The following is a 27,973-nucleotide window of genomic DNA, read 5'->3' as shown; positions in this document are numbered from 1 at the left end:
TAAATGCTGACCTTGTCAGCGACACCCATATCCCGGAACAAATTTTAATATACCATTTAAAAATGCACTGAAAATTCATGTGTAGGCACTGTAAATGGAAAAGCCATAATAAAGAAAGTGTCAACGTGGACTTACAGCAACCAGTTCCAGCTGTAAGTGATGTTGCAAATGGTCAATTACCATTTTAAACCATCACAGTAGTGTTACCAAGAGTCGCGGTACCCACACACTGAGCAACACTTTTGTGATAGGAGGTGGGTGGGGTGGCTTGACCCATCCACCTCCACGGAGGTGTGTGGGGGGCCTGACCCATCCACCTCCATGGCACGAACCTGGTATTGCAGTACTTCCAGGAACGGTGCAGTGGCTCTAGGCCTTTTGGCTAAGAGCATTGGCGCAGAGTGATCCTTGATGTGTGCAAGGTGACCTCTGGCGTTTGTGATTTGACAAAGAATTGGAAAGATTGGCAACGAAAAATTAAAAAAAAAAACACTTTTGTGATTGTTCTCTCAAATCTCTAGTTAACAAGTATCCCTCCTTAAAGTCCCCGTAACTGGTTGGCCCTGAACTACTGTCATGTAATGATGTGTGTTTCGTCCTGGTGCCTTAAATGTAATGTAAGTACTATGCCACACCACAGAGGGCGCTGTGGTGGGAAACCTAGTAGTACCTGCAACAGACGCTATATAAGGCTGACCACCACACCTGAGAGGCACTCTGGAGCTGAACAATAAAGGACGAAGGTCACAGCAGTTAGACTTACACCAGACCGTGTGGAGTCAGTGATTTGTGTGCTACATACACCACATTGGCAACAAGGAAGCGGACGAACTCCACGCAACCATGGCTACTCTGGGCTCGCTAAAGGATTTTACCGTGGGCAATGATTGGGAGGCCTTTACGGAAAGGCTCGAGTACTACTTCACAGCAAACGACCTGACGGAGGACACGAATGCACTGAGAGATAAGCGTAAGGCGATATTGCTCTCCAGTTGTGGAGATGAGGTTTACTGTCTCGTCAGGAATTTCCTGGCACCTGGGAGCGCCAGGGATAAGTCATACGAGGAGCTGACTGAACTCATTCGTGACCATTTGAAACCGAAGGAGAGCATCCTCACAGCCAGATACAAATTTTACCATCACTGCAGACCCGAGGGCCAGGATATCACCAAATATGCTGCGGACCTCAGGAGACTCGCGGCGCCGTGTGATTTTGGGGCACACCTTGACGAGGCTTTGCGGGACGTTTTCGTTATGGGGATTGGCCACGAGGGTCTCCTTCACAAGCTGTTAGCCACGGAACCCACAGTCACCCTGACAAAGGCCATCACCACCAGCCGGGCATATATGACCTCGACTTGCAGCATCAAGCAAATAATCCACACAGTCTAGAACCCGGCAGGCACTGTCCACAGGATAGCGCCCACCACGGACAAAACTTCAGAACGTGGCTCTGCCCCGGGGCAGAGAGCACGGACCTTGGGGTCCTGGAACTCAGAGTCCGCTGAGGGGGGCCAATCAAGCAGCACCATGCTGGTGTTGTGGAGGAAGCCATGGGGCTCACCAGTGCAGGTTTGCGGAGTACACGTGCAATACCTGCCACGTTAAAGGCCACCTTCAGCATATGTGTAAAAGAAATCGGACTCACCATATGGCTGAGGAGATGGGGGATGATCTATTGTTCAGCGAGGAGCAGGTAGAAGATGATGAGGTGTTGGGACTGTATACGTGCACCGACGATTCGCCCCCAGTGATAAGGGAAGTAAAAATCAACGGTGTCCCTGTGAGTATGGAAGTGGACACGGGCTCGGGTCTGTCATTGATGAGTCGGAGAACTTTTGATAAACTGTGGATTAACCCAACTGCACGACCCAAGCTGGTCCCGGTCACGGCGAAGCTGCGTCCCTACACCAGGGAACTAATACCTGTTCTTGGCAGAGCGATGGTGCAGGTATCCCACGGGGACGAGACGCACGGTTTACCTTTGTGGGTCGTTGCAGGCGATGGGCCGACACTCCTCGGCCGGAGGTGGATGGGGACGGTCCGTGGGAGCTGGGAAGACTTCACCACTCCACAGGCTGCTGCTCCCCGGGGTGCTGCCGTGCCCCGGGTCCCCAGAGAGCAGCGCCGACCGAGCTGGAGCTGCAGCCTCAATCCACCCACAGGCAAGCCCCAGGCCCGGACCTAAGCCACAGAGATCCTGCAGCCTCAGCCCCCACAGGCAAGCAGCCCTGCAGAGAGGAGCCGGCGGGGTGCGAGGGATCCAGGATGGCCGGCAGATCGGAAGAGCCCCGCCGAGGAAGTAGCCGTCGGGCGGGCCCCGCCGAGGAGCTGTTAGTGTCGGGGGGCGGCAGCAGTTGGAGGTCGGCGGCCACGGCGGCCGCATGGGTGGCCGCTACGGAGGCGGCAAGTCAGGTGACAGCGGAGGGGAGCAGAGGCTGCGACGGCGGAGGGCATCCGGAGCGGCGGAGAAGATGATGGCGGCGGCATCGTGTTCAGAGCAGCAGAGCATCAAAGATGGCGGCGCCCAAGGAGAAGCCTCGTGGAATCCTCCTGCATCAAAGATGGCGCCTTAAAAAGGAAATGCACCTGGGAGTCTTAAAAGGGCCGTACCAAGAGGTGGTCCCCACAAAGGACTTTTGTAAGGCAGAGCGGGTCTAAAATGAGCTATGTTAATGTGAGATGGCGAATTTATAATAAGAATTAATTTTTAATGCTGAATGGCCACTGTATTTGTGTAAAATAATGGATGAAGTACAATTAATAAGGGCTAACAAGGAAATTAAGGATCCGTTACCAGTCAATAACTAGTTAATGTACCAGATAATATGTACCATACTAACGCACTTCTATGCCTACCTGCCTTCCGTTGGACAAGTGTGATGTTATGTAATGATGTGTGTATCGTTGTCCTGCGTCCTGGGGGGGGGGGGGGGGTGGTGATGTTATGTACTGATGTGTGTATCGTCCTGGTACCTTAAATGTAATGTAAGCACTATGCCACACCACAGAGGGCGCTGTGGTGGGAAACCTGGTAGTACCTGCAACAGGCGCTCTGTAAGGCTGACCACCACACCTGAGAGGCACTCTGGAGCTGAACAATAAAGGACGAAGGTCACAGCAGTTAGATCAATACCAGACTGTGTGGAGTCAGTGATTTGTGTGCTAGATACACCACATACTCAAATAGAATATGTACTTGTACCGATACCTAATTGTCATTCGTCAGTAATTTCTTTTCAAAAGCCCCCTCCCCTTTTGTGAGCCCAACACAAATTTGGTTCCAAGCCACAGGGACATCACTCTTACATTCTCCCTTGCCCGAGCAGCCGCCCCATCTCACCACCAAACGTTGCAGCGACGACCACTCCTACTTGGGTCTGAATACCCCATGGATTTTTGGCTCAAGCCCTCCAATGTATTCCGGCTCCACCACACCTTGGGCTGAACTGCAACTCCCCCCTCCACAACACCTACTAAGCAGAATTGTGAGCATGCCTGTGCACCACTTCCGCTTTCCCCCGAAACAAAATACAAAACTTCCAAATAAAGAAAGCTTACCTGCCCATTTTCCCCAAACAAGACAAAAATTAGGGCATGGGAAATCAACCCCCCGACCGAGCTCATAAATGGAGAGTGGTGGGCCTTTGGTGGATGGAACGTCTCTACTCATCCCCACTAAGGACATTTCCCTGTCTTCATCCCTCCTTGAACACATTACCCAATCTTCCTCTCTCCCCATCTGGGTCAAATTATCCTCACGCTCTAACTCTGCTTGACCTGAATACTGCACTTAGCTTTGACTTGCCATGGGTAGTACCATGGAAGACTGACCTATTAAGGGGATGAAATTTTCCTCAGTTGGGGTAGATAATGGGCGGTCAATCCATTACTTCCTGGTTTGCGCCTCTGCCGAAGTTGAATTTCACCCCTTTAAAATGTCAAACTTAGAACATTAATTTAAAAATATGAGCCTAATAATTCAATACGGAAAGAATTTCGAAGAAAAACTAGAGAACATAAAATAACTCAAAAGTAGCGGGAACAGAGAAATTTTTAAAACAAACTTATCCTAAAATTTTCACCCAAATGGGCAAATAGCAATTTAACAGCAGGAACTAAGTTTAAGACATTTGCAAATTGCATTCAAACATATCCTCATACAGCACTCATGGGTCAAGCAGGGTTAGTGATCATGAAAAATAGAAATTCTACAACGTTTGTCATCACACCACAGATCACTGTGGCAGGCTACAGTGAGGAAGTGACAACTATGCACATGCCTTTGTGGAACCGAGACAGTTGGTGCAAAAAAATACATTCTACATTCAGTCTTCAGGAAACAAAACAAGCCCAAGTAACTGTTCTAATTGTTGGTTTCGAGTGCTACAGCAGCCTGTGATTTTATGAACCAGGGGATAGATTTTCAACTCGTCTGCCGGACATAAAACTGGTGCTGCTGATTGGGCGCCCGTTGTAGAAACTGCCCAACTAGCACTTTCTTTACAATCGACAAAATTGAAAATCAGCTTGTTTCTATAATGGTTGGCCGATCAGCATCACTGGTTTTAAGCCCAGGCAGCAAGTTGAAAACAGAGCTAAAGATTCCCATTGGAGGGGAGGAAAGAGAGTAATTTCCTTTTATGTAAATCAACTGGTATTCTGAATTTCCTCTGCAGCTTTCAAAATATTCACTTCATCGTTAAATATTAATGAACCTTAACAGGAAAATAAATCAGGAATTTTCCACATTACAACAGCGACTATACTTCAAAAGTACTTCATTAGCTGTAAAAGCGCCTCGAGACATCCGGTGGTCGTGAAAGGCGCTATATAAATGCAAGTCTTTCTTCTTTAAAAGCTGTTCTATTTCTGAGCTTTGATCACGCTCACAAATGGAAATTTAAAATGTTAAAATAATATTTCCAGAGCTCATTTGTAACCCGGTTCTGACGCACAGTAATTTTCTCTTGGCCACAGAACATCGTAAGCTGCATTGCGAATACATTAGTGGGGAAATGTTTTTTTTATTGCCATTCTTCACAGGCAAGTCAGGTGTCGAGGGTTTTTTGGTCTGGTGAGCCTACCATCTCGATTTATATAAAAGTTCTGAAAGTAAGTAAGCCACATTCCAGACATCATATTTGAAAGTATCTATTAAAAAGAGCAAGCGAGACATGACGGGGTTTTACTGACCTCAAATGGGAAATGTTATCATATTTCCACCTCCGTGACATCGCCTGTCTCTGTCCCCTGCCTCAGCTCATCTGCTACTGAAGCCCTCATCCATGCCTTTGTTACCTCTAGACTTGACTATTTCAATGCACTCCTGGCTGGCCTCCCACATTCTGCCCTACGTAAACCAGAGGTGATCCAAAACTCAGCTGCCTGTGTCCCAACTCGCACCAAGTCCCACTCACCCATCACCGCTGTGCTCGCTGACCTATATTGGCTCCCGGTTAAGCACCGCCTCGATTCAAAATTCTCATCCTTGTTTTCAAATCCCTCCATGACCTCGCCCCTCCCCATCTCTGTAATCTCCTTCAGCCCCACAACCTCCCCCCTCCCCGAGATACCTGCGCTCTTCTAATTCTGCCCTCTTCAGCATCTCTGATTATAATGGTTCAACCAATGGTGGCCGTGCCTTCTGTTGCCTAGACCCCAAGCTCTGGAATTCCCTGCCTAAACCTCTCCACCTCTCTATCCTCCTTTAAGGCACTCCTTAAGACCTACCTCTGCCCTAATTTCTCCTTATGTGGCTCGGTGTCAAATTTTTTGTCTTATAACACTCCTGTGAAGCGCCTTGGGACGTTTTACTGCGTGAAAGGCGCTATATAAATACAAGTTGTTGTTGATCTTATTTGGCAAGCTGCAAAATTCTCTAACTAAACAGCAATTAAACTCTAATTCACCTCAAGATTCGGACAACTTCCCTGCAGAGAGTGCTTGAGCGACAGATTTAAAGATATAGGACAAGTTAGCAGCTAAACATCACAGCTGTAACAACTATCTGTCCCACCTGTGACAGGGTCTGTGGATCTCGTATTGGACTGTTCACCTACCTAAGGACTCATTTTTAGAGTGGAAGCAAGTCGATTCCGAGGGACTGCCTATGATGATGATGATGATGATCATAGCTGTGCTCCAAGCCCCAGACTATCCACGAACAAGGCCTTGGGAGCTCAGCCAGATCACTGGAAATAATCAGTCTTTCTCGCAGCAGTAGTTGTGGGCCTGGTAACATTAATGTTTCCCATGGTCAGTGTTCAGGATTTTGCTGTGTCCTTGAAATCAGGAAAACCAACCCTAGGTAGGGAAAGAGATGACATTTGGACCAGTGGCAAATGTCAGACTGCATTTCCTCTTGCAGTATATGCGCAGTATCCTGTAAGTAAACTTATTACGGCCAACTTCTGCTAGAAACAATGTATTTCCACTTATCACTCATCTTTGATGTTGACCAAAATCTCACGAGCCATGCCAAACATCTTAAGAAATAAAAAGGTGAATGCTGAGAAACTGAAAGAACTCAAAATGCTGGAAATGCACAGCAGTTCTGAAAAGTCAGACCCTAAAATGTTAATCTCTCTCTTTATATTTCCAGCATTTTCTATTTTTATTTCAGAACCAAAATATTACTCTGAAAATCCTCTTACAAACAAATTGAAGTAGTCAATCACACACCGAACATTTGTGCTCAAGGATATGTGTAGGGTTTCCGCTTTGTGCTCAATCGGCAGTCCGGGCGCAAAATTGCGCTCAAAATTCTGAAGTTAAGTTATGGTTCCAGTTGCCGCTCAAACTCATTTGCATAATCACAAATGGAAAATCTTCACCGAACCAGCACAATCGGGCAGTGCTTTAGAAGATAATTGTTTTGTTTTACTCCCTTTCATTAAAAAATATCCCTCTTTATATTTGTGTGTGATAACCTGGTGCAGCTTTAGTAATACAGCTCAAAATAGGATCCCCCACAAAAAAGCATTTTTAATCAGCATGTCTAAATCCACCACCTGAGAATAACCGGATTTTAAATAACTGAAAATGATTTTTTTTTAAATTTTACATAACCATTTATACTAGTTACATTGGTGTATACTAATCAGTTTCTTTGTAAATTAAAATTTTTTTTAATATTTAAAAACTTTAAAACGATTTTAAAAGCCTATGCGCATAAAAAAAGATTAATTTTAAGAAACTCCTCGAAGGCCCATAAACAGACACAATTAGTGAAAACTCACCATGGTGATTAATTCAATCCGGCTTCCAGCGCAATGATTTTTAAACAGCACAAAATTTGTGCTGGGTGTAACTTGCACTTGAAATTCCTCAAATTTTGTGCTAGTTGCGCCAAATTGCGGCGGAAAAAACCAGCGCAATCTAGCGGAAACTTTATCCCGATATCTTTATTGTTGAAATTTAAAACTTCACAAACCAAAACCTAACTGGAGAGCATCCCATGCCTCTTCCAACGATCTCTATATATGTTCTATTAAAAAAAAACTTGTGTTTCACAAGAACCAAAGTAGCACCATATTAAAAGGTCAGAACAACGTATTTTCAAGGCAGTATAATGCGTGGGTTGGCAGGGATGCCAGCAACTGGAGAGGTGCTGTTGGTCCCAATGGTGTTGGGTAAGTCAATAATAATTTCCTCCTCCTTATACAAGCAGGCATTCCAGTATGAGCTGGTCGCCACCGACACAGTCTTCCAACAGCTATGATCCGAGTTCTGCCAGCTGATAGATTAAATCATTGTCTGGCAGTGAAAACAGAAGGCTACAAGAATCACCAGAGCTATACCAAGGAGCAGAAAGCTGCACGGGCCATATGATATAATTCCTGGTATATCCTAAACAACTGGAGGCACAGTCTCAAGCGGGGAGATTTTCTGCTACCGACACAATTGAGGGTTTTGTGCCAGTGAACAAACGGCACCCAATTCTCCGTCGTTAGCTGATTTGAATAATTACATTGCAATCTGTGCAGCTTTCAAATTCATGACAGGAGCAAGCCTAATGTGGGAAGTGGTTTGGGTAGCAGTCATAAATGAAAAGAAAGACAAATTGCCAGGAAGTATTCTCTTCATCATCATCAATATAGGCAGCCCCTTAAACCAAAAAGGATGTGTTCACATAGTGTTTCAATGAAGCACCCGATATTCCAGTCCTAAACTCCAATTGAAAGGGTGGAAGATGCCTGTGCGTGGATTTTTTTTAACGTGTAATGACTGTTGCACATCAGCCACCGCATGAGCTTGACAGAGCTAGGTCTTTATCCAGTGGCAAGGGTTAACCAGGACGACTGGAGACCTGCTCTGCTGCATGGACCTAGTGCGCACACATACCTCAGCTCTTCTGGGCCCCGTATCCTCATTTGGCGCAGCTCCACCATGGTCTCTCGCCGCTCCTCCGCCACAAACATTTGCCGCACCTCCGCCACAATCTCTCACCGCTCCTCCGCCACAGATATTCTCCGCATCTCCGCCACGATCTCTCACAACACCTCCGCATCTCCGCCACGATCACACGCCAAACCCCAGCCACGATCTCTCATTGCTCCTCCGCCTCAATCATTCACCGCACCTCCACCACGGTCTCTCGCTGCTCATCCGCCCCGACCTTCCCGCTCCTCTGCTGTACCTGGGCCCCGCCGATGTTCCTGCCCACGCTCCAAACGTCAACCTGGGTTTTGATGACATCACCCAGTCGCCCACTGGGAAATCGTTGCACACTTGGAGCAGCTCGCACTGAAAGTTATAGTGCTGACCTGCGGAAGTGTTCTCTCGCAGGTCGGGGGAGCCATGATGTTCCTGGGCCTGCTGCTCCAGCTCTTTTATATCTCTTCACACAAGCTGCAACAAGTTGGCAGGAAGGGTACTTAAGACCAGGACACTTGACTCATAAGAAACAGCTAAATAATCTGATGGAAAGATGGTAAAGTTGGTATTCTGGATGGATGAGATCAAATAGGCCATTGTGACCTCCCCCATCAGAACCTATTTTGTGATCTTTTGAAGGATCGTCACCTCACAGAGAGGAAAGAAAGAACAAACTTGAATTTCTATAGCACCTCAGGATATCCTAAAGCATTTCATGGCCAATTAAGTACTTCTGTCGTCGCTGTTGTAATGCAAAGAAGCCAGAAAAAGGAAGTAAACTAGCAAAAAACCCAGAGTTGCCTTCAAGTATAATTTGTAAGCAAATCGGAAATCAGTTGGCATAAACTAAATTTTCATATATTAATTGTAGCCTGAATTGAAAACCCAAAAGAAAGCTATGGGAGCCTCATTACAGCAGCACCTTTGTAAATCCAAAATTTTGCAAAGTCTTATTTCCTTGATTATTTCTCCTGGTACATTATAATGCCTTTTGGATGAAAGAATGAGGAGCGGCAATGTAAACTAAACGGTACAATTTTAAAAGGGGTGCAGGAACAGAGTGACCTGGAGGTTCACAGATAATCTTTGAAGGTAGCAGGACAAGTCGATAAGACTATTTAAAAAAAAACATACAGGATCCTGGGCTTTATAAATAGAGGCAGAGAGTGCAAAAGCATGGAAGTTATGTTAAACCACGTTTATATCACATTTTAACACGTTATAAATCACGTGTTAGGTTTCTTAGGAAGAATGTCAAGGCCTTGGGGAGGGTGCAGAGGAGATTTACCAGAATGGTACCATGGATGAAGGCCTTCAGAGATTTAATATGGAGGTCTTCAGAATTATGAAGGGTAACTGGCAGGACGGTCGGTAATCAGAGGACACAGAAGGTACAAGATAATTGGCAAAAGAACCAGGGGAAGATGTGGAGAATTCTTCTTTACACAGCAAGTTGTCGTGATCTGGAATGCAGTACCTGAAAGGGTGGCAGAAGTATTCAACAATAACTCTCAAAAGGGAATTGGATATATGCTTGAAAAGGAAAAATTTGCGGGGCTATAGAAAAAAAGAGTTGCATTTATATAGCGCCTTTCATAGCCAATGAACGTCTCAAAACGTTTTACAGCCAATTAAATACTTTTGGAGTGTAGTCACTGTTGTAATGTGGGAAACCTGGCAGCCAATTTGTGCACAGCAAGCTCCCACAAATAACAATGTGATAATGACCAGATAATCTGTTTTGTTATGTTTATTGAGGGAAAGATATTGGCCAGGACACTGGGGATATCTCTCCTGCTCTTCTTCAGTGCCATGGGATCTTTTACATCCACCTGAGAGCAGAACGGGCACGGTTTAACGTCTCATCCGAAAGACAGCACCTCCGACAGTGCAACACTCCCTCAGCATTGCACTGGAATGTCAGCCTAGATTTATGTGCTCAAGTTCCTGGAGTAAGGACTTGAACACACGACCTTCTGACTCAGAGGCGAATGTGCTACCCACTGAGCCACAATGACAAGAAAGAACAGGGGAGTGAGACTGATTGAATAGCTCTATCAAAGAGCAGGCACAATGGGTCGAATGGCCTACTTCTGTGCTGTAAGACTCTACCATTAAAGTTGTTTCTATTCAATAAAGAATATTTTCCTAACTTTAGAGCAATCAATTTGTATTGTGTACTTTGATTCCCTCATATTATTTGCAAATTTCAAGAACTGGACTAAGAATTTGTAAAGTTCACATTCATCATCATAGGCAGTCCCTTGAAATCGAGGAAGACTTGCTTCCACTCTAAAAGTGAGTTCTCAGGTGACTGTACAGTCCAATGCGGGAATTACAGTCTCTGTCACAGGTGGGACAGTTGAAGGAAAGGGTCCTTCCGCTGCCTGCATTTGTTTTCTGCATGCTCTTGGCGACGAGACTCGAGGTGCTCAGCACCCTCCCGGGTGCACTTCCTTCACTTAGGGCAGTCTTGGGCCAGGGACGCCCAGGTGTTGGTGGAGATGTTGTATTTTATCAAGGAGGCTTTGAGGGTGTCCTTGAAACGTTTCCTCTGCCCACCTGGGGTTCACTTGCGATGTAGGAGTTCCGAGTAGAGCTTTTGCTTTGGGAGTCTCGTGTCAGGCATGCGAACAATGTGGCCGGCCCAATGGAGCTGGTCGAGTGTGGTCAGTGCTTCGATGCTGGGGATGTTGGCCTGATCGAGAACACTGACATTGGTGTGTCTATCCTCCCAGGGAATTCGCATTTCACATTACACTCGAAGTTCACATTACACACTATACAGTTAAAATCTCATTTATCGACTGAAAATTTTGTCATGAGCAAAATGATTTCAATGTCTAATTTTACCTTAATTGCAAATATGTGGGTTCTAATCAGTTTTTAATATTCTTTTTTAATCATCATCATAGGCAGTCCCTCGAAATCGAGGAAGGCTTGCTTCCACTCCAAAAGTGAGTTCTCAGGTGACTGTAGTCTAATATGGAAATTACAGTCTCTGTCACAGGTGGGGCAGAGAGTAGTTGAAGGAAGGGGTGCTTTTTTAATGCACACACAATAGTACACAACATTACTTGAATACAACATATACATCTATCTACTTCAATGTCCATGCCACTGACTATATATAAAAATGAAATTGAAACTTGTCACTATTATTTGTTACTGAACCATTTTCCCTTAACTGATCTTAGAAAAGGAAAATTAGCTTTCAATGTTTCCCATATTTACAAGCAGCTAAACTGACAAAGTAATTAATGTAGCTTGATGATGCCATCAAGGATATGGCAAGAAGGGACGAGAGAATAGAGTAGGCAGCGTGGATGGGAACGTGGAGCTCGTGATGTAAATATAATTAGGATGTTGGAAGATTGAAACAGGTTAAACAGGACAAGGTAGTAACAAAAAAAAAAAATCAGGATATGATTAAAAGAAATCTTGCCTAACCAAGGAAATCCAAAATAAAATACATGTATACAAAAAACATTTGTGCAATAAAATCATTGATTCATCGGAAAATTGTGACATATTTGCAACAACTAAAACAAGGCTACAACAGGGTCAGGACTGATAATCAAATATTCCTGGGCTTAATACTTCCAGGAGAAATACGGAAGAAGGAGCAGTGGTAATATTAATTACAGATATTATCATAGCCCTAAAGTGCAAGGACTTCTATACAGAACTAACCCAAACAGAATCCTTTTGGATTGAGCCGAGGAATAGCAAAAGATCAGTCACATTACTAAGATATTATAGCCTGCCGATCTGTGGAAAGGAAATGGATGATGAAGTTGGTAGATAAACTGGAGAAGCATGCATTAACAAAAGACTCACAATTGTAGGTTGTTTACTATTCAAAAATAGACACGGGTTGGGAGAAAGATGATATTAAGAGATTTTTTTTGCCGTGTAATCAGGATTGTTTTCTCAGTCGCATGTTGCTGCTCCAATAAAGAAGGAAGATCAACTTGATTTGATTCTGGTAATAACATGGAGCAAGTAGGTGACCTCAAAGCAAACAAATATTTGGGACATAATGTCCATAATATAAATACATCTCGGTATAAGAGAAGACAAAGGAAGAAAAACATCAAGGATACACGTACTTGAATGAAAAAAGCAAATTTTAGCACGTTTAACAAATATTCCGTCTAGATTAAATGGAAGGAAACATTTTTGAAGCAGAGCAATAGATTGGCAATTGAAAGCACTTAAATTTGGAGATGGAAAGGGTAAAAATCCAGTATATTTTTATGAAGAAAATACTATGAGATATATTGCACACTGGGGTTTCACATGAAAGATCAAATCTGAAAGCAAGGTCAGGAGTTTCATTGGAACTGTTCCTGCTCCACTTCCGTAACTTCACCAGAAGAGCAGCGGGAATCCCGTTTACGCACATAAAATGGGACTCTGCCACACCCGCGGCGAAGTTAGAGGTTCCGAAGAAACCCCCCACTAAATAAAAAGCAGTTAGCCCTTATAGGTCGGATAATACAATGAAGCAGGATAAACAAAGAATACAGATAAACTGCAAAAGGGGAGATTAGAAAGGCGAGGAGCGAGTCCGTGGGAGAATTAGTAAAAACATGAAGGACAACAGAAAGACTGTATCAGAACATTCATAATGAGAGGATAGTTAATGCAGGGTAGGGTCACATTGGAGAGTGAGTGGTGGCAGAAATACTAAAGTAGTTTGCCTCAGTTTTCATACAGCATGGGAATATTGAGATTTTAAAAGCAGCTGAGGTGGAGTAAAACAGTTAGCAGAGGTTAGAATTCAAAGAGAAATGGCTCCAACAAACTTGCTCAAATTTAAGGTAAACAAGACCTGATTATTATTTTGAGGATCCTGAGGGAAACTAGGGAATAAATGGAAGAGGATTTGACTATAATGTTTCATAATTCTATGGAAAAGAAAATTGTGGACTGGAGGATGGTAAAGGCAACACTCTTATTAAAAGAGATAAATCAAGACATTATAGATCTGGTAAACAACTGGAATTTATGATATGGACAAAGACAATGGGATAAGCACGTGGAGAGACAAGAACTAATTGAACTGAGGGAGTTACCACTGATTTCTAAAAGGCAGGGCATGCTTGAAGAATTTTATAAAATTCCTGATAGAAATAACAGAGAAGATAGCCAAATGATAGGTGGATGTCTTATATATGGATTTTAAAAATCTTTTGATAAGGTTCCACACATGAGACTTTCGGCAAAGATAATGGCGTTTTAGAATTAAAGAGAATGCGGCCACATTGAGAGAGAGATGACTGGGTAGGAAGCAAACAATAGGGGGGGGGATATTTTGGGCCTAGAATTTCCACTTCATTTCCGGTGGTTTTCTCGGCGTTATGCTCGTTTTCGGCGAAAATTTCCACTCCAGTTCATAGAGTTCCGCAGACGGTTTCGAGATATCACTGGGAGCAGACCGCTGACATGCACCGCCGAAAAAAACACTACCGCCCAAGTTTGGGCTCAGCGGTGACCCGTAGCTAAGATTGAAAAAAACGGCCACGAAAAGTGCGATAGCTAAGTAGCCCTGCAAAGAAAGGTAAGTTAATGTGTTTTTTATAATTCTTTTTAAATTCTTTTACAGCGATTAAGTTAAAAAGGGTTTTGGGAATGTTTTCTGATTTTTGATTTTTTGTTTCTTGGAAAAAATATTGTGTGTGTTTCTCCCCCTCCCTAGACCCGACCGCAGCCTCAGTCTCAATTTGAGTAAGTACCGTCCAATTTGCCCAGGAACGTGTTTAACCACCAAGAATCTGTATGTAAGATCCATATTCTCGCCCAGCGGTATTTTTCCCTTTTTTTGTGCAATATTCACTGGCGTTAATTTAAGAATCTAGGTGATCCTTTTGGGCGGCAATCCGGTGGTGAAGGGTTTTGTGGAAATTCTAGCCCAAAGTGTCATAGACTAGAAACGTGTGATAATGATGTTTCACAGGAATCGGTGTTATTTAAAAAAATTTACTACATACTTCCTAGATTTGGACTTAGGATTTGAAATCTGATGACACCAAATTAGGAGATGTGGCAAGTTGCAACGAGGTTTGCAAAAGACTGCATGAGGCAATAGTCCAACAGGAACAACAGGAAGATACAATTTGATGTAAAAAAAATGGAAGTAATCTATTTTGGAATTAAGATCAGGGAAAGGAAAAACCCCACAATGGTCAGATTTTAAATGAGGTGGAGGAACCCTGGTGTTCAGATATATAGGTCATTGGTGAGAGTAGCACGAGTAGATAACACCATAAAAGCAAATAGAATCCTTAGTTTGTTTTATCTCAAGGCATTGAATATAAACACAGGAGGGTAATGTTGAACTTCTGGGCCAGAATTGCAGCAGTGTGCGCAGCTTTGGGCACTCCCTAAAGGAAGGTTATAAACACAATGGAAAAGGCTGAGTGTAGAGTCACAAAAACACAACAGGGATGAAGGGGTTACCATTATGAAGAGACTTAAGATACTAGGCCAAAAGCAAAATACTGCAGATGTTGGAATCTGAAATAAATGTTTTTATTACTTAAGATACGAGGGCTGTTTTTCACCTAGGGCTATGATAGGATAAACAATGATGGAAAACTCCCGAACGTTAGCATTTTAGCTGAAGGTTTGAAAAATGTGCAAAGTCAAAAGTATCCCACATCACATCACTATGAATGGGTTTTCGATAAAATACAATGCTGCAATTGTGCCAATACACAAGCCTGACAAGTGTTTTCATTAGCAACCAGAATGTACTGCACCCAACTAAATTAACTATGTGCAATATTGCAATGTATGACACAACAAACAAGTACTAACAGACTTCTTGTGGCAACACTCATGTGTTACTCAATTACAAAACCATGAACCATTAATTATTATTTCATAACTTTTTTTTTATTCGTGGGTGTGTTTTTGTGAATCTACACTAAGCCTTTTCCATAGTGTTTGTAACCTTCCTTTAGGGGAGTGCTCAAAGCTGCACACACTGCTGTAATTCTGGCCCAGAAGTTCAACATTACCCTCCTGCGTTTGTATTCAATGCCTCGAGATAAAACAAACTAAGAATTCTATTTGCTTTTATGGCATTATCTACTCGTGCTACTCTCACCCAATGACCTGAACACCAGGGTTCCTTCACTTAATTTATGAAGGTGGTGGTGGTGATCCACCTTCTTGAACTGCTGCAGTCCGTGTGGTGATGGGTACTCCCACAGTGCCGTTAGGAAGGGAGTTCCAGGATTTTGGCCCAGCAACAATGAAGGAACGGCGATATTCATTCAAGTCTGGATGGTGTGTGACTAGGAGGTGATGGTGTTCCCATGCGCCTGCTGCCCTTGTCCTTCTAGATGATAGAGGTCGCGCATTTGGGAGGTGCTGCCGAAGAAGTCTTGGTGAGATGCTGCAGTGCATCTTATAGATGGTACACACTTCCACCACCGGCACACTGTGGCTGAGGGAGTGAATGTTTAAGATGGTGGATGGGTGCCAATCATGTGGGCTGCTTTGTCCTGGATGGTTTTGAGCTTCTTGAGTGTTGTTAGAGCTGCACTCATCCAGGCAAGAGGAGAATATTCCATCACACTCCTGACGTGTGCCTTATAGATGGTGGAGATCGCAGAGCAGGTGTCCAGTCATCCTGGTTAAACCCTTGCCACTGGATAAAGGCCTAGCTCTCTCAAGCCCATGTGATGGCTGATGTGCAACAGTCACCGCACGTTAAAAAAAAAAATCGACACATAGACATCTTCCACCCCCTCAATTGGAGTTCATGACTGGAATATCGGATCTTCATTGAAACATCTGTGAACTCATGTGGAAGCAAGTCATCCTCGTTCGAGGGACCACCAATGATGAGATGGTGGAAAGGCTTTAGGGAGTCAGGTGGTGAGACACTCGCTGCAGAATACCCAGCCGTTCTTACAACCACAATATTTGTGTGGCTGGTCCAATTAAGTTTCTGGTCAATGGTGACCCTCAGGATGGTGATGATGGGGGATTCAGTGACACGAGGTCACTGCCCTGAGGAACTCCTGCAGCAATGTCCTGGGGCTGAGATGATTGACCTCCAACAACCACAACCATCTTCCTTTGGGCTAGGTATGACTCCAGCCAGTGGAGAGTTTTCCCCCCAATTCCCATTGACTTCAATTTTACAAGGGCTCCACGATGCCACACTTGGTCAAATGCTGCCTTGGCGTCAAGGGCAGACACTGTCACCTCACCAGTGGAATTACATAAAAACATGAGTAATAAGAATTCAGCTCTTTTGTCCATTTTGGACAAGGTTATAATGAGGATTGGAGCAGAGTAGTCCTGCGGAATCCAAATTGAACATCGGTGAGCTGTGCATTGGTGAGTAAGTGCCGCTTGATAACATTATTAACGACCCCGTCCATCACTTTGCTGATGACTGAGAGTAGACTGATAGGGCAGTAATTGGCCAGATTGGATTAGTCCTGCTTTTTGTGAACAAGACATACCTGGGCAGTATTCCACATTGTCGGGTAGATACCAGTGTTGTAGCTGTACTGGAACAGCTTGGCTATCAGAACGAGGCCGAAATGGATCACCCACTCGGCATTTCTAGTTGAAAATGGTTGCAAATGCTTCATCCTTGCCTTTCGCACTCGCAATGGGGATATTCATGGAGCCTCCTGTTCCCATTAGTTGTTTCATTGTGTATAATCTGATGTATTTCGATTATATCTCTAGCTGATGCAGCATAAATAAAATTCATACATTTAACTCAAATCTCTGTTCTTTCAATAATAATCCGTGCAATATTTGCGATCAAAATAATTGCCGTTTATATCTATTATTGATAACTGTTTGAGCTCTGTCTCTTCAAGGCACAATTAAACAATATTTTTTTAATGTTCTAAGTTCCACTGATTTCATAAAAAGATGGTGAAAAGCACAAACTTAAAAAAAAATCTCAATCATATTCTGTAGCAGGGTTACACTCAGTGTTTGTTATTGTCTTAGATTACTTTTCGGATTACCGTTTTGGATGCCCCCAATAGTTCGTCAACATCCTCTGCCTGCTCCACGACGACATGCAGGCCGTGATCCTTACCAACGGATCCATTACAGACCCAATCCACGTCCTGGCCGGGGTCAAACAGGGCTGCGTCATCACCCCAACCCTCTTCTCAATCTCCCTCGCTACCATGCTCCACCTCACAGTCAACAAGCTCCCCGCTGGAGTGGAACTAAACTACAGAACCAGTGGGAAGCTGTTCAACCTTCGCCGTCTCCAGGCCAGGTCCAAGACCACCCCAACCTCTGTCGTCGAGCTACAGTACGCGGATGACGCCTGCGTCTGCGCACATACAGAGGCTGAACTCCAGGATATAGTCAATGTATTTACTGAGGTGTATGAAAGCATGGGCCTTACGCTAAACATCCGTAAGACAAAGGTCATCCACCAGCCTGTCCTCGCCGCACAGCACTGCCTCCCAGTCATCAAGATCCATGGCGCGGCCCTGGACAAAGTAGACCATTTTCCATACCTCGGGAGCCTCTGATCAACAAAAGCAGACATTGACGAGTAGATTCAACACCGCCTCCAGTGCGCTTGTGCAGCCTTCAGCCGCCTGAGGAAAAGAGTGTTCGAAGACCAGGCCCTCAAATCTACCATCAAGCTCATGGTTTACAGGGCTGTAGTAAGAAGAATGTTCCTGATGTTGGGGAAGTCCAGAACCAGGGGACATAGTTTTAGGATAAGGGGTAGGCCATTTAAGACTGAGATGAGGAGAAACCTCTTCACTCAGGGAGTTGTTAACCCGTGGAATTCCCTGCCGCAGAGAGTTGTTGATGCCAGTTCATTGGATACATTCAAGAGGGAGTTAGATATGGCCCTTATGGCTAAAGGGATCAAGGGGTATGGAGAGAAAGCTGGAAAGGGGTACTGAGGGAATGATCAGCCATGATCATATTGAATGGCGGTGCAGGCTCGAAGGGCCGAATGGCCTACTCCTGCACCTATTTTCTATGTTTCTAATACCCGCCCTCCTGTATGGCTCAGAGACATGGACCATGTACAGTAGACACCTCAATTCGCTGGAGAGATACCACCAACGATGCCTCCGCAAGATCCTACAAATCCCCTGGGAGGACAGACACACCAACATTAGTGTCCTCAACCAGGCCAACATCCCCAGCATTGAAGCACTGACCACACTTGATCAGCTCCGCTGGCAGGCCACATTGTCCACATTCCAGACACGAGACTCCCAAAGCAAGCGCTCTACTCGGAACTCCTTCACAGCAAACGAGCCAAGGGTGGGCAGAGGAAACGTTACAAGGACACCCTCAAAGCCTACCTGATAAAGTGCAACATCCCCACTGACACCTGGGAGTGCTGGCCAAAGACCGCCCGAAGTGAAGGAAGTACATCCGGGAGGGCACTAAGCACCTCGAGTCCCATCGCTAAGTGCATGCAGAAAACAAGCGCGGGCAGCAGAAAGACCGTACGGCAAACCCTCCATTACCCTCAGCAACTGTCTGTCCCACCTGTAGCAGGGACTGTGGTTCTCGTATTGGACTGCTCAATCACCTAAGGACTCATTCCAAGAGTGGAAGTAAGTCCTCCTCGATTCCGAGGGACTGCCTATGATGATGGAGATTACTTTTAAATACTAATCTAATCTAATTCAAAACCTCAGTGGGAAAACATGTATTTGGCAGCTAATACAATGGCAACAGAAAGACACTCGCAGATTGTTAGTATTCCTTCACAGTTGTGCTGAAATCCTCGGGCAGATGCACAGAACTGCTTTTTGTGGGTCTGGTGAATTGTCACAGATAGGCCAGTTGCCAAATACCAAGTGGAAAGGTAAATTAAGAAAAGTTGTGTTGGGAGGCTGGTGTAGCGCTACTGCCTCAAAACCGGCACAGGAATGTTGAAGTGTCTTCTCTCTTCATATCCAGGTCAGACAAAGAAATGCACTACTGTTAATGATGTAATAGAGTAAAGTGTATATTGGCTGGTCTCAAGAAGCCGTTAACCAAAGAAATGCAAATATGTTTAATTCTGGCAATGGAATTGGTACTGTATGCAAAATCCAATACCCATCCCTCTGCCATTAATACGTGAGTGTCAGAATAATTTAGCACTTTATGGAAAATCTAGTATCCATCCCTTTGCCAGCAATACAGTAGTGTCAGCATAATTCTACTGCTGAACATCATAGGCAGAATTTTCCGGGCGAGATCTGTTATGTCTCAAATAAAGCAATGTGACTGAGTACTGTAGACTTGAGTAAGTGTGATCTTAGTCTCTTTATTCTGACTCCAGAGTGCTGGCACAGCATGGGAGGCCTGCTTATATGCAGTGCTCCCAAGGGATGCTGGGATCCCTTGGGACTCCAACAGATGCGCCCTCTGGTGGCGGTAGAATGCTGGTTCCAAGGTGTTGCATACATAAGATCGATGGCGGGTCGGGTGGGAAAATGTTTTTTTTGTGACAGCGGGTCGGGACCTCACTGTTAATCCGCAGCCACGCACCTTTCCCAAAGGTCGGATCTGCCAGTGCTGCGCAGACCCGATACGCAGCGGCGGGGGAGGCAATTCAAATCATTAGTGGCTTGTTTACAGCCAATTAACAATGCTTTTTTTCCCAGCTCTTTGATTTTGACAGGTCGCCCACCGGTTTCCCGCTGTACCTATACCTCGTCAGTGAAGCTGAGGTGGGAGGTGACATGTCAATGTTCCAGCTGATGTCAAATGTCAAGTCAAAGCTCCCAGTTGAATCTTGCCTTAGCCATGAGCTTCTCTAAACTGCATCTCAACAGATTCAGAATGCGACAAATCTTTACACAAGGCTCCATCCAGTCTGATCTCATTAACTCTCCCACCATTGACAGATCTCTTCTGTCATCTCTACTTCACCTGCCATCTATCCCATAAGCATCGGTGCCCTTGAAACCATCTCACCTTGGTCCTCAGAATTCCACCACGATCAGCCCCAACACCAGTAACACTAGGCACATCAGCAGCACCAACACCAGTAACCGTCTCTGCAATCAATTGATGTTGCACAGGACACAGGGCATCAGCACCCGATCACATTGCTGCCCGGGATGGCCTCACCATGGTCAGGTTTACTTCACTTGACCGCTGCCACATGATGCACCAGGATGGCACCACCCCACACCATAAAGCATCCCTACAATGCCCAAGCCATTCATTTCACACTCATCACCATAGAACACTGACAACACAACTGTCAAATTAAATTTGCGCATGGTCCCTTTAAGGAAACCGGCTGATGACGTTTGACATCATCAGACCCACTTCCTTCAATTGGGAAATGCGCTGGGCAGGCTTAACAAGCCCAATCAGGGGGAAATCATTTTGGACAACGGGCTGGAGCCATCAGTGAGTCCGGGACCTGCCGAGTTTGATGAAATCCAGCCCTGTGTCTTTGCCGTCATGTTCTTTCATGGTCTCCAATAGCTTAATCATGACTGAATAATAAAGGTGTCTGGAAAAAACACTGCTTTCAACACCATAAAGTGGATGGTAGGTGATAATCTGTGCTGGTGGAACATTATACACAACGGATTCATCAAGCAGATCGAATTTTCCAAAGATTCTGTAATTTCGTTCACGTGGCCAATGCTTTCAGGAACGTCATCCTTACGTGGTGTGTACGTTGTCGGTCACAACTTGAACAGCTCAATCACACAGTGACAACCAGCTCCACCTATAACTAGGACCATCTCTGATGACATTTTCTCATTTGCAGCTGAGACTCGTTCATAAGATTCACAATCTGCTGCTGTCAACAATTGCAGGAGTTATTGATAGAGCCCCGCAAGGCCAGAGGAGGTGCATTATGGGCTGATCTCAACAAAGCACGAATCTTCAGCATTATGAAATGCAAGTGTGAACATGCAGAACACTATGTCTGAATTGCAAACTGATCCCATAAACATAAAGGGCCGGATTTTATGGAGGAGGACGGGTGGGTGGTGGGAGGCTCCGAGGCAGTCAGGAAACTCGGGAGGCCAGGTTTCCTGCAGGCCTTGTTGAATTTAGCGACAGGGCCTGATTAGCATGCGAGGTCTCGATTTCCTGGATTGGGGGGATGGGGCATTGGCCGGGGATCGAGGATCGGGCCGTGCAGTTAGAAAGATTTGGGGGGGGGGGGGGGGGGCGGGGTGGTTGGCCAGGGAACGGGCCGCGCCTGTAAAAGGATCGGCGGAGGAGGGGTCAGAGGGAGAGGATCGGGGTGAATGAAGAGAAAAGGCGGTCTCAGCATCATCGATGGTGGGAGTGAGGGAAGGTGATCGGAGGCCTTATGATGGGGTCTCCGATCACAGGGGATGGGTTAGGCAGGGACTCTCGATCCAGGAGGTAGGTATAAAGGCACTTACCTCCTGGATCCCGCAGTCCCTGTCTTGCTGTAACTGCCGGATTTTATGAATTGTGTAAAACCCGTCCTCATGCAGTCAAAAACAAAAAAGAGGCTTCCAGCCTCATTTTAGTATTTAAATTGATGTCCCACCTCCTGGGCTGGGAGCGGGCTGGTCGACCGCCTCCGTTAAAACTGCAAGTGGGCGGGTTGGAGGAGGGGTCAGGAATCCCCTTTTTAATAATTTAACTACCCCAAGCCCCCAACCCACCCATTTTTTTTTTTTAAGGTTAAAATTTCCCCCCCAAACTATTTAAATGTTCCAAATCAGGGTTGGGAGAGTGGGAAAGAGAATGGGATTCGGGTATGTGAAGAATTTAACTAGCTTTAAAGAATGAGGAACACCACATGAATAGTGAGTACAATTCATATTTTCTTCATTTATTTATTCTCTACAAATTCAAGATTATACCAAAGCAGTGCCAATAATTGTGGCGGGTTGTCTGTGATTTGATGGGCCTGGATTTGTGGTTGGAGTACCACCTCCGGAGTATGCCTCCGACCCCCCCCCCCCCACAAAAAAAAGGTTCGCCAGTGTTTCTGGGATCACGTGGGCCAGGTCTTCCCATCAGAAAGGAGGATTTCTCGTAGACTTATGAGGAATCTCCAAATAAATAAATAATTTCCGCAACTGAAGTAAAAATAAATGTTCCCATTTTCAAATTTAATTAAAAGTCCCTTTAAATGAAGCATTTACAATAAAAAATTAATTTTTTGAAAAATAATTGAACATTTTAATCTGGGCCAAAATTTACATACACTAATTTTAAATGTTTGTGGATGATTTTTTTATTTTTAAATTTTAAATTTATATTCACCCTTACGCTGGTGAAAGCAGGCCCTACATCTGCTGTTGCCAGGCAGAAGGGTTTCTTGTCATTTGCTGGGCTGTAGTTGGGCAAATAGCCCATTTCTGCGCCAGCGAAAGTGATTTTTGGTTCGGAGCAGTAGATCCGTCAAGGCGAACCTTGATAGATCGCAAGTTTTGGGTTTTCATGTATGCGCAACGCACGGGGAAACCCGGAACTTGCGAGGCCTTTTACATGGCTTACGATGGCATACGCTGTGAGTACGCCGTCATCGGCTCCGCAATATCCAGGTCGATGTTGAGGTCTACCTTAAGGACCAAAGTGTTCAAAAGATTTTATTCTTCGTAAAATGCCTCGTAACAAAAATGTTTTGTAAAACAGTGAACACTGGCACGTCTGTGCTTTACAAATACAGTCCACTGTGACTTGACTTTGACCCATGACGTGTATATTGCTGCCGTGAATTGAGTGTTCCATTCAATTCACTTGGTCACTGTTGATCTACAAGTTTATCACAAAGATACACATCCCCCCAGAAAATCCCACATTGTTTGGTTCTGTGGTTACCTGAAGGTTAGTCATATGAAGAAAATAGCTGTCTAGGTTTACAAAAATAATATGGTATGGTGAAAAACATCTATAAAGTGAAATCTGGAATTTGATCTCCATGAAATGAGATGACAGAAAAATCTTGGAACTGCAATTTATCAAGATGCAGTTCAAAGCTAATGCTGAACACCACTTCAGATGAAATCCCCAAGATTAAGAATTGAAATGTCAAATAACATACCAAACACAAGGGCAGGAACACAAATATTACAGTCTGCAGATAACATGCTTGAAGGAACTTTCTGTTCATGAAAAACAATGAAGTTCCCACAAAGTTGCTGACGTGGTTCATGAAGAAACAAAGGAGATTGAAAGTTGAAATGGTCACTAAATTAAAATTCACAGTCCGCTCGAGGGTCCAATTGCACAGGTGATGGAAACAAGGACTGCTGGAATGGCAACATTTTAGCTATGATTAGAACATTCGTAACTAAAGCTTGAAGTTCACCAACATGATCAGATGTTGTGGCTGAAAGCATGACTCTTTGTCACGGTGTGTTGCTGATTCAAATGGATGTGACATCATTTTTCATTGTACCATTCATATCCAAAGCTGAACAGACAGGTTAAATTGGTAGTCATAAGAGAAACCAACTTTCATAAAACTAACAGAAAGCTAAGCCCCAACTGGTCTAAAAGGCAGAGACAGCAAAGATATAGAATTGGTTTTCAATCTCGTCAGGGAAACCCTGAAGGTATCCTGTTGGACCATCCCTCCATCAGATAAGAAGTGGGGATGTTTGATGAAGATTGCAGTGTTCAGTTTCATTCACAATTCCACAGATAATGAAGCAGTCCGTGCTCGCATGCAGCAAGGCCTGGACGAGATTCAGGCTTGGGCTGATAAGTGGCAAGTAACATTCATACCACACAAGTGCCAGGCCATGAGCATCTCCAACAAGAGAGAGTATAAGCACCTCCCCATGACATTCAATGGCATTACCATCACCGAATCCCCCACCATCAACATCCTGGGGGTGGGGGGGTGGTCACCATTGACCAGAAATATAACTGGACCAGCCACATAAATACTGTGGCTATAAGAGCAGGTCAGAGGCTGGGTATTCTGCGGCAAGTGTCGCACCTCTTGACTCCCCAAAGCTTTTCCACCATCTACAAGGCACAAGTCAAGGGTGCGATGGAATACTCTCCACGTGCAGCTGCAACAACCCCCAAGAAGCTCAACAGCAACAAAGCAGCCCACTTGATTTGCACCCCATCCACCACCTTCAACATTCACTCCCTCCACCACTGGCGCACCGTGGTTGCAGTGTGTACCATCTACAAGATGCACTACAGTAACTCACCAAGGCTTCTTCGACAGCACCGCCCAAACCCATGACCTCTACTACCTAGAAGGACAAGGGCAGCAGGTGCATGGCAAAACCACCTCCCAACTCCACTCCAAGTCACACACCATTCGGACTTGGTAATGTATGGCTGTTCCTTCATCGTCGCTGGGTCAAAATCCTGGAACTCCCTGCCCAGTTGCATTGTGTGAGTATCTTCACCACACAGACTGCAGCAATTCAAGGCGGCGGCTCACCGCCATCTTTTCAAAGGCAACTAGGAATGGGCAATAAATACTGACCTTGCCAGCGATGCCCACGTCCCATGAATGAATACATTTTTTAAAAAGGACACCTGTGAGATGATGAACTACTGAGTCAATAGAACATTGAGAGCACCAGGTCATGATTCTTTTCAACAATGCACTATAATCACAGGTGGAGGTTGCAATGAAAATGACCTATACAGTACGTTAGCTGTTGCCACTCAGAAGGTAGCTCATCACAAACAAACAGATGGTTTGGTTCAGGACAGAAAGTCACATTTTGGAATTGGTATTCCATGCCCCCGAGGAGGTATTCCATGAAGGAAACGGGCATTTGGCCCAAACAGTCCGTGTTGGTATTTATCTTCCACATGAGCAGCTTGATACACTGTACTTAACATTAATTGAATAGGTTAGATAGGTACTTGAAGGCAAGGGGAATAAAATAACATGGGAACAGAGCAGACACGAGATTAGGACCACTGCTCATGTGGAAGATAAATACCAACACGGACTGTTTGAGCCAAATGGCCTGTTTCCACATTTAATCTCTATATAAAGACTCTTTGGATGAGCCTCTTTGTTGCAATATGTTGCCTAAGATCTCTAGTTTAGAATGATTGAGATTATTCATAGTTTCACATCAGGATACTTTTTTTTAAAAAAGAGAACAAAACTTAATCAAGTCTCCAAGCCCTTTTATCCTCAATGGAAATAATCCCATTGTCCTTAATCACTACTCATAGCTCAGGAGTCTAATTCCTGGTGTTGGCTTAATTAATTAAGCTCAAGGAGCTGTATAGATGGGTTCAGTGAGGCATCCATCAGTACCCCGATCCTTCTCCTGCATTGTGTCTTGTAGTCTACTATTGGTCTTATTCTTCCACTGCCCTACCCAAATTGAATCTCCTTGCATTTATCAATATTAAATGACATCTGCCACTTGTTAGTTCAATCCACCAATATATCCAGGTGCCTTTATATTTGTTTAGCTGTTTCCTGTTTTTTGCAGTCCACTCCCCATTTCACATCAGTACATTAAGATAGCTTTGTTGCAGTCCCCATTTCTAAATCGTGCATATAATGTGAACAACAACCCTAGCACTGACCTCAAACATAGTTAAACACCCTCTTCCATTCTAATACAAATCCATGTTTACCTATGAGAAATGTCTGATCTACAACAGCTCCGCCCCAATATCATGCCTTCTGATCTTGTGGATAAGACTAGTCCATATAACATTCACCGTGTTCCGTTTATCCACCATGCCTGTTATCTCTTCTAAGAAAGCCAATACTTTGACATGATCTCTCTCTGCCAAAAGATTATCTGGTCCTTATCATATTGCTGTTTGTGGGAGCTTGCTGTGTGCAAATTGGCTGGTGCGTTTCCGACAGTGCCTACACTTCAAAAAAGTACTTCATTGGCTGCAAAGCATTTTGGTATGTCCCGAGTTTATGAAAGATGCTATAGAAATGCAATTCTTTTTTTCTTTAAGACAGTCACTAATAAATCCACTAAAGAATTCAGAAGAAACTACTTTACCAAGAGAGTGGTTACAATGTGGAACCTGCTGCCATATGGAGTAGTTAAAGCGACGAGCATAGCTACATTTAAGGAAATGCTAGATAAGTGCATGAGGGAGAAAAGAATAGCAGGGTGTGGCGATAGAGTGAGATGAAGTAAGGTGGCTGGAGAATAAACAGCCAGCATAGGCCAGTTTGGTCGAATAGCCTGTTTCTGTGCTGTAAATTCTAGGTAAAAATCATGCTGACTACCACTTACTTCTTTCTCTGCATGCTTCATTATTGCTTCTATCAGGTAGAAAGACTTCAATTTAGCTGTTAACTTTTCAAATGGAAAGACCAAGGTGAATAAAAGCACTGTACAGTATACTCCTATACCAAATTCTAGAATGATGCAAAGGTTCTCAGTTAAACAGGTTTACTATTGCAATATACTGTCCCTGCTAATGGATTACATCATTAGCAAAAGTGACTCGCACTTCTCTAACTTACAGCTCAAATTGCCAGGTTACCATGTGTAGCTGTTGTGTACATTACATTGGAATCGTTTTGGCAAACAAAGCTGCTTTAAAATTACAGAATACTAATGCAGTACAGCTGTGAACATCACAAAATTCAAACATAAAGCAAATGTTTCCTTCAAACTTAAACCAACAGCACTGAACACTAAATGTTTCAAATTACCTTTTAGACCGTCGCAGCCTGGTTCTATTTAGAAAATGAGGCATTGAGATGTTCGAGAGAACAGACCACAAGCTTGAATCAGACATGATCCAAAAGTGAACACTTCACATTATTTTCAAAAGGGGCAAGTCTTCCACATTCAAAGCAAAGATGTGCACTCTAAATCATGAGGGAAATCATCATCAATCTTCCAGATCAGTTGAAAGTTGCTTCTTTTGAATGCTTGCCACAAACTGTACTCCAACTCAAAACAACAAGCTTTGATATATGGCACTGACTAAAAAAAACACATTGTCTCTTCCAGTTCAGTTATTACTGCTATGTTACATCTCAAAGATTCTGCAACCTTCTCCAGTTACACCCCGTTCACTGTCAAGGATCGCACAGTGATTGCACTGCTTTTATTCCGTATTCTGCTCGAATATTTCAGTGTTCCGTTGCAACACGAAGGTAAATCATCTATTCGGAATCTACCATTCCGTGAAACCGGGAGGGAAGCATGATCACCACAATATCTTAATTTGAAACAAAAGTTTGGAAATCTTGCTTATGCATACCATTTGATTTTGGTTTTTAATATTTTAATTTGTATGTGGATTCCATATTAAATATACAAAGCTGAATATTTGGAACTTTAATTATAATTGTTCCCCCTACTTAACAATCCCTTGGATCTTTCAGTATGACAAAAGCCGATTCTTACCTACGAGCAGGTAAAGATAATTATATTCCAAAAGAGCAATTGGGCAGGACAGGGGTTTCTATATCCAAATGCATTGCTAGTCACACAGGTATCTCTAAAAATATATCATATAATATATATATCTAACACATACACACACAAACATTGGCTTTGAAGTGAAATAGATCACAACCGAGCCCAGGAGGCAGCACTGAGAATAATCAACAGCAGCAGGGACAAGAGGGGGAAAGGAGGCGGTGAATTATCCAGCCGGTGGATAATTCCCATCTGTGCTAATG

At 44.1% G+C, this 27,973-nt stretch overlaps 1 protein-coding gene across 11 annotated transcripts in view; it reads right to left on the bottom strand.

Annotated features, from left to right (window-relative positions):
* The window catches only part of mast4 (microtubule associated serine/threonine kinase family member 4), a 532,941-nt gene that overhangs the window by 174,637 nt on the left and 330,331 nt on the right, over positions 1–27,973 (bottom strand). Inside the window, exon 1 of one of the 11 annotated variants that reach the window (XM_070879533.1) lies at positions 26,993–27,395. The exons of 9 other annotated variants lie outside the window; for them this stretch is intronic. In XM_070879533.1, coding sequence (XP_070735634.1) covers positions 26,993–27,078 — 86 coding nt within the window. In that variant the 5' untranslated portion in view covers positions 27,079–27,395. Of the gene's footprint in view, positions 1–26,567; positions 26,582–26,992; positions 27,396–27,973 lie in introns of those variants that run through there. One more of the 11 variants, XM_070879572.1, reaches the window with a different exon arrangement.

This window comes from Pristiophorus japonicus, chromosome 1 (genome assembly GCF_044704955.1).
Source record: "Pristiophorus japonicus isolate sPriJap1 chromosome 1, sPriJap1.hap1, whole genome shotgun sequence".
NCBI classification, from domain to species: domain Eukaryota; kingdom Metazoa; phylum Chordata; class Chondrichthyes; family Pristiophoridae; genus Pristiophorus; species Pristiophorus japonicus.
This window is presented reverse-complemented; position numbering and strand designations above follow the sequence as displayed.